General features: G+C 36.8%; 1 protein-coding gene across 1 annotated transcript; it reads left to right on the top strand.

Annotated features, from left to right (window-relative positions):
- The first annotated feature begins 1,294 nt into the window (after positions 1 to 1,294).
- Positions 1,295 to 1,657, top strand: LOC129938599 (uncharacterized). Its single transcript, XM_056046262.1, has one exon. It carries the CDS (start codon positions 1,295 to 1,297, stop codon positions 1,655 to 1,657), a length of 363 nt encoding a protein of 120 aa, XP_055902237.1.
- The last annotated feature ends 5,422 nt before the right edge of the window (positions 1,658 to 7,079 follow it).

Here is a 7,079-nt window from a genome sequence, read left to right as displayed (position 1 = left end):
TTACATATCACAATTTGTCAATTCGTCATAATTTCAACGATTGAATATGAGAATCACATTAATTGATTTTATGGTGAAATTTAAAGTTTCATTTAGTAATTTCTTAATATCTTCTTATTCTTACACATTTTCCCAGTCACCTCAAATTGTAAACAAATTTCACTTTCATAGAATGAGTCAATACCGTAAACCTTATGTTTTTAGTTATTTTTTTATTCCCTCCCCGTTCTGCTCGAATATTACTTCTCTAATACACAATTCATCATTTAAATAGTTTTCGCGCTTCAAGAATTTCTTGAAAACAGTACCGATTAAACTAATGGTTTAACATCTAATGGTTTGAAAATCTTCTAGCGAAACATAAACTCACGGAACTACGGACCCATCATCAAGTTAAAGTTTACATCAGAACAATTAACAACAAATGTTTGTAAACAAATCATTTTACTTACATGAATTGAACATAATGTAATATTGCGTTTTCATGTCACTCTTCACCCACCATCTATTTAAGATTAATTACACTTTAATAACAATTTAAAAAAATACTTATAATTATTGTTGTTCATTGTAAGATAAATAGATTTCCAACATTATTAACGAGTATGTAAAGAAAAACCATTGTCTTTTTGTTTATTTTTTGTTTTTAATTAAAGAAATCTTTATTATTAGATATGACCTCAATTTAATGAAAATAAGTAAAATAATATTGGTTTGATGACAAAGGCAAGATCGTTGGGCAGCAATGCTCATTGCGCTTGTAGGTAATGTAGATTTACAGCCACACTTTGCAATTATAGGTTTGAGAAGGTACCAGCTTACATAGGTACATAGGTACCTATATATAACCGATGACGAAATCACCCTAAGTAAAATTGCGTGATGAAGAAAAACATCATACGAATATAGTAATCTGTCAACAATACCCTCAAATTAGTAGGTAAGGTACAACAACTGTAGGTCTGATGTAGTAGCACCATAATTATAGGAATATTAAGACAGACAGACACAACACTTTATTTTTTGTTGTTGTAAAAAATGTTATCGCAGAGCCGAAACACAAACAATATGATTAAGAACTTATATAGAACCCAACAAACTGTATAAGGTATAGAAGATTCCACACAATTTAATGGCTGAGAAGATTTTCATATAAATACTTGATAATTTGCGTAGTTTTAAGTATTCCACTTGAAAGTTCGTTGAAAGTTGTTAAGTAGCCACTTAGAGGCAAATAAAAATTAAAAATTAAAAAAAATTCAAAAAACAAATAAGCATAGTAAAAGTAAATAAAATGCGTTTAAATGGAATTACGGTACTTGTAATGTTGTTGGTATTGTCGGTGTTTGTTTTCTGTGAAGCTGCTCCCGCATCAACAACAAACGCCGCCGCAGCCACCGCCATTGCAGCCGCAGAAGATAAAAATGGATTAAGTTCAAATGCCGTGGACTTGTTGGCCGTTAACACAGATACCGCTCACGAAAATGAATCCAATCGTAAAGCTCGCCAGTTCTTATATCCCTTTGGAGGCTACTATGGCGGATATGGAGGCTATTATGGCGGTTATGGTGGATACGGATTGTACGGCTATCGTTTGTATCCTTCATATGGATATGGATATTATCCTTATTCTGGTTTTTACCCCTACTATGGATGATAAGAAGACAGTGGAAATAACATTTAGTTTCGAAATTTAGACCAATTCTGCTAGTTCTTAGTTTTTACTGGAAGTGTTTTTTAAACATCCATCAATTTTATTACGTTTAATGTTAAGTTAATTTTAACAAATAAAATATTACGAGGACATCAATAAATAAAACAACATCAAATTGAATCAATGCATTATGAGTTAAAATAAATAAACGCAAATAAAAATTTAGACATACTTTTCAAATTCTTCTGTGATACTTGTTTGTGTGTTCATTTAAGGCTCTTAACACATTTAAAAAGTTAATAAAATAGGTAAGTAATAAAAATGCAAATTTATTTAAATAAAGTCAAAAAGAATTTAAAACAATTAAATAAAATAAAGCAAATGTAAACAATAGTAATTACTTGAAAAAAATGGTATGACAAAATGATAACCGACTACTGCTTAGCCAAATGTGACTGGCTCGAAATTGTCAATGTTTTCGAGGTGATTACTGCGACCCATTTATCGCATCTTCCAATATGTGTCTCTTGCAAATTCAAGACCCCTGAATGCGATTTCTGACAACAAATTAAAAACGGATGTAAAAAGATTCGTTGGATTGATACTAAATCCAATATCTAGAGAAGAAATCTACTTCAACACCCAATCAATTATTCAAATCTGGTTTAAAACACAGTGAATGTCTTAACGAATTTAATTTTTGACACTTTCAGAATATCAGCTGTCAAGAGTTTTCTAAATAGAGCAAATAAGTATTAATCTTGTTGGTATGACGAAGAATGAAGGAAAAGTAGAGACAAAACTTTCGCATTACTCAAAATCTTTAGAAAAAACCATTATTCGAATTAAGTCCCTATATCATTAAGCAAGTAATTCGTACAGAAGGTTGTGTAGCCGCAAAAAACAACAATAATTAAAAAACAGGGCGTTGAATCTCATACATTGTAATGATCATTTTGGTCAAATGTACGCAGACTAGCTGGCCGAAATAATAAGCAAACGGAAACAATGGCTACTTAATTCAAAACACTTTTCACTAGCTAGATGTCTCCAGTTTCGAGCTCTAAGTCGGGTGAAGCCACCTTCCACTTGTGCATGCCATCTGATCCGCGATCTTCCCCTACTGCGCTGTTCTGTGGGTGTGGATTCGAAAACTTTCCGGGTGATGTTTTCTGCTTTTACAGCGGAGCCTAGGTGGACGAAGTCCTTCACAACCTCATAGTGACGTTTTGAATAAGACGTCGGTGTTGTATATCCTTTCTTGATGCCAGAATGTACTTTGTTTTGCCCTCATTAACCATTCAACCCATTTTTGCCGCCTCTGACTCAATACTCAGAAAAGCCCCATTGACATCACGTTGAGTTCTTCCGATTATGTCAAATGCTAGTAATTGGACAGACTTTTGAAAGATAGTGTCTCTAGTGTTGATGTGTGACATCGCATCACCTTGTCTAAAATCTTTTTTGACATTGAAAGGTTATGTTGAGTTGTTTCCAAACTTTATGGAGCAGCGTGAATTCTCCATGATCGTCCTGCACAAACGGACGAGTTTGGCAGGGATGCCAAAACTAGACATGGCTCTATACAGCTCGTCCCTGTATATGCTGTCATATGAGGCCTTGAAATCGATAAAAAGATGGTGGGTATCGATTTGGTGTTCTTTTATTTTTCCAGGATCTGCCGTAATGTGAATATTTGATCAACTGTGGACTTTCCTGGTGTAAAACCACACTGATAAGGACCTATCAGGTTGTTGACGATGGGCTTTACACGTTCACATATTACGGAAGAGAAGATTTTATAGGCGATGTTAAGTAGACTGATTCCTCTATAGTTGGTGCAGTTTAGAGGGGCTCCTTTTTTCAGGATCGGGCAAACAATACTGAGGTTCCATTCATCGGGCATGCTTTCTTCTGACCAAGTCTTACAGATAAGTTGGTGCAAGCTCCTAACCAACTTATCTCCAGCTGCTTTAAAGAGCTCGGCATTCAAGCCATCCACTCCAGCGGCTTTGCTTAGATATGGCAATCTTTACTTCGTCTAAGTCTGGTGGACGGGGTTGTTGGCTTTCGTCGTCTATGTTGAATGGATCATCCTGACTGACAGCGGAATTCAGTTCGTCGTCGCCGTTACACAGTCTACAGAAGTGGTCCTTTTATATTCTCAACATTGATTGCGGTTCCACTATGATGTTTCCACTTTCGTCTTGGCAGCCTTTGGTTCTAGGTTTATGTACCTGTGAATTTCGTTTCACCTGCTCATGAAACTTTCGAACTTCATTTCTGCTTTTAAACCTCTCAACATTTTCGACCGCATGCTTCTCATGCCCTCTCTTTTTCCTTGTGAGAAGTCGGCGTTCCTCTCGCCTCTTCTGCTCATAGAGCTCATAAGCAGCACGCTGCTTTGCGTGCCTGTTGTTTGGCTGCATTTGCCTGCTAACATTTCGCATCAAACCAGGGGTTCCTTGTTGGTGGCTGTTTGAAACCCAGCACATCAAAGGCAGCTTCTCTGATTGCATCTTGGCAATGTTGCCACTGGTTTTCGATACATTGTGTTGGTGGCAGAGAACTTCGAGAGAGGTTACTTGTAACTCGGTGGGAAAAGGATTTGGCGATCTCTGGCGATTGTAGCCGATCGACGTTGTAACTTCTCCCAGCACCTCCCTGTTTTGCCTTGGGCCTGGAAATCCGAAGTGCTACCTTGGCTACAACAAGGTAGTGGTCAGAGTTGATGTTAGCTCTTCGGAAAGTTCGTACATCCATAATGCTGGAAGCGTGTCAGGCGTCGATCGCAATATGGTCAATCTGGTTGACGGTAGATTGATCTTTAGAAGTCCAAGTTCCTTTGTGGATGTTGAGTTGTGGAAAACGCGTACTGGCTACCATGACGTTTCACCCCGCGGCAAAATCTATGAGCCTTAATCCGTTTTCGGAAGTGTGGTCGTGCAGGCTGTTATTCCCGATTATTCCACTAAAGATGTCTTCCCTTCCTAGCTTGACATTAAAATCGCCCAGGACTATTTTAATATCGTAGCTAGGGCACTCCTCATATGTTTTGTCTAAGAGCTCGAAGAACATATCTTTGGGGTTGTCGTCTTTCTCTTCTGTGGGGGCGTGCCCGCACATTAGGCTAATGTTGCCGAATTTAGCCTTGATGCGTATGGTCATGAGGCGCTCATTGATGCACCTTTAGCTTAAGACTTCTTGATTAAGTCTAGCTCCAATGACGAAGCCGAATCCAATTAAGCGCTGTTGGTTTTCGTGGATGTTTGCTTTACAGCCGCTCGTGGTCTGTTAAGGAACCTAACATTCCACGTGCATATCCGAAGTTCGTTGTCCTTAATTCGTTTGCGTAGGTTGTCAATAGTAAATCCGTCCGTATCCGAGGCTTGTTGGTGCTTCGCAACTATGAGGCTTTTACGTGGCCAGGAAGTCACCTCGACGACACAACCACCAACCTGGAGGGCCAGTACTAAGTATAACTCCAAGCATGGGGAGCCGGATAAAACCGCTCCTTACAGGCCTGGGCTCCGAATAAGTCGAAGAAGCCCTATTAGGTGTTTACTAAGTAGTTCACTCTTACTGGAACTGTAGACGCCACCGTTGATTCCATCTCGGGAATTCATCCATTTGGAGAGGGGCCTTAGTGGAAACACCTCTCCCCCCTCTCTCGTTTGATTGGGTTCACTGGGGTTGGAACCCAATCTCTAGTTGAGGTACTAGGCACCCGATTTTTACCACGGGGAGGTGAGAGTAAGAGTTGATGGACAGAGGTGGGTTTTGGGAAAACACTGTTGACGCTTGTGTCCTCTTGAATGCACATGTCTACTATTTGAACATCTTTTTTAGTTTTGGTTTTTTTTTTTTGTAAAAGAAACTGTCCATTCGATTTTTCTTAATCTTGTACCTGAAATTAAAAACGTTATTTCTCGTTGCATACAATTATTTTGGAGATTCACTTGTTCGTAAAATATTCGAGGTGCCAAATATTTTTTTCAATTTGTTTGATTTACAAAATAAATTTTTAATTGGATATTTTCGCAAAAATATGTATGTTTGGTATCACGTTATAATTTATAATATACCATTTAATTTAAGTCTTTAGAGTTATTGGTATGTGAGATATTTTGGGTTAACCAAAATGTTCACCTTTTTGTTTAATGACGAAGCCGAATTGCTTAAGTAAAAATCTGTCTTATTATATTTCTATATTATTATCTGTAAATTTATTGGTTCTTGTGGTATGGAAGACGAAAAAAGCTTCGCGAACGTACGGGCTTACGGACGTACGAATACACGCACGCACAGCCATCTCTCTAAGAATCTTTTATTTCGACTCTAAGGACCTTGAAACGTAGAAGAATGTCAACATTTTCAATTCGAGAAATTAGACCGATTACAATAACTTCCTATGGCAAGTAAATGATCTCCCAGGGGGGATCATGACCCCTGTTACCCCCTGGAAATTGTTAGGAATAAACCAATACAGTCAAAAAACTCTACAGACATTACGTGGTGCGACTATTACGACACGTTTTCCGTCTGAAACGACTCATTGAAGCGTTTAGCTAAGGCTTTAAATTCAACTTCACTCTAATGTGTGATAAATTAATTTGAAATCTGAAATATTGCGATTGATTGGTTGTGCCACGACATGGCTGGAACATATGATTATGATTGTTGAAAAAAAGATTTTGTTAAAAAAAGTTCATAATAATTTGAAATGACGACTTAACATTTGAGATAAGGGGTTCCCATTTGAGACCTTTTCCCTTAAGCACCAGTATTCAACTTGTAAGGTGGTTAGAGTCGATGCTCGAAAAATTCAAAATCCTTCATTCAACAATATTTTGTAACTGGAAATAGAATTTAACTTTATCAAAAGGTGTTGTTAGTCGAACTCATCTTTTTAAGAAAAGGAAATGGAAGAACCTTATTTATGAAGTCATCCTATAATTAATGAGAAAATGCACAAACTATGTGGGATACCAAAAAGATTTAATCTGCATCTGGAAGATAAGGTTTTAAATATGCAGAATCATTGTATAATTTATTGTAACATTAGCCATACAAATTTCGTATTTGGTTCCTCTTAGGTCCTTAAAGCTATCTTATTCGAAATCCTAATCTAGTCGAGATTTTATAAGGCAAGATAAAAAGTCAGAACATAACTAATCTTTTTAATAAAGTCCTTTCTGCGACCAGTGTCATTAAAGGACTTTATCGTACATATGGAGTTCTTCTACGTAAACAAATTATTTTTGTGAGCACTTTTTACATCTGATATTTTTTTAGAAAAATTAAATTCATTGAAATCATAATTAAAAGGGTTCCTCTTTATAAACAAGACATTTTTTTAAAAATATTATAGAGCTTTACTTTAAAATTGCTTTAAATGCGAACTTTAAGAGTACAACTATTCTAT

Source organism: Eupeodes corollae, chromosome 1, assembly GCF_945859685.1.
Source record: "Eupeodes corollae chromosome 1, idEupCoro1.1, whole genome shotgun sequence".
In the NCBI taxonomy this organism is placed as follows: domain Eukaryota; kingdom Metazoa; phylum Arthropoda; class Insecta; order Diptera; family Syrphidae; genus Eupeodes; species Eupeodes corollae.
Note: the sequence above shows the minus strand (reverse complement) of the source record. Positions and strands in the feature narration are given on the sequence as shown.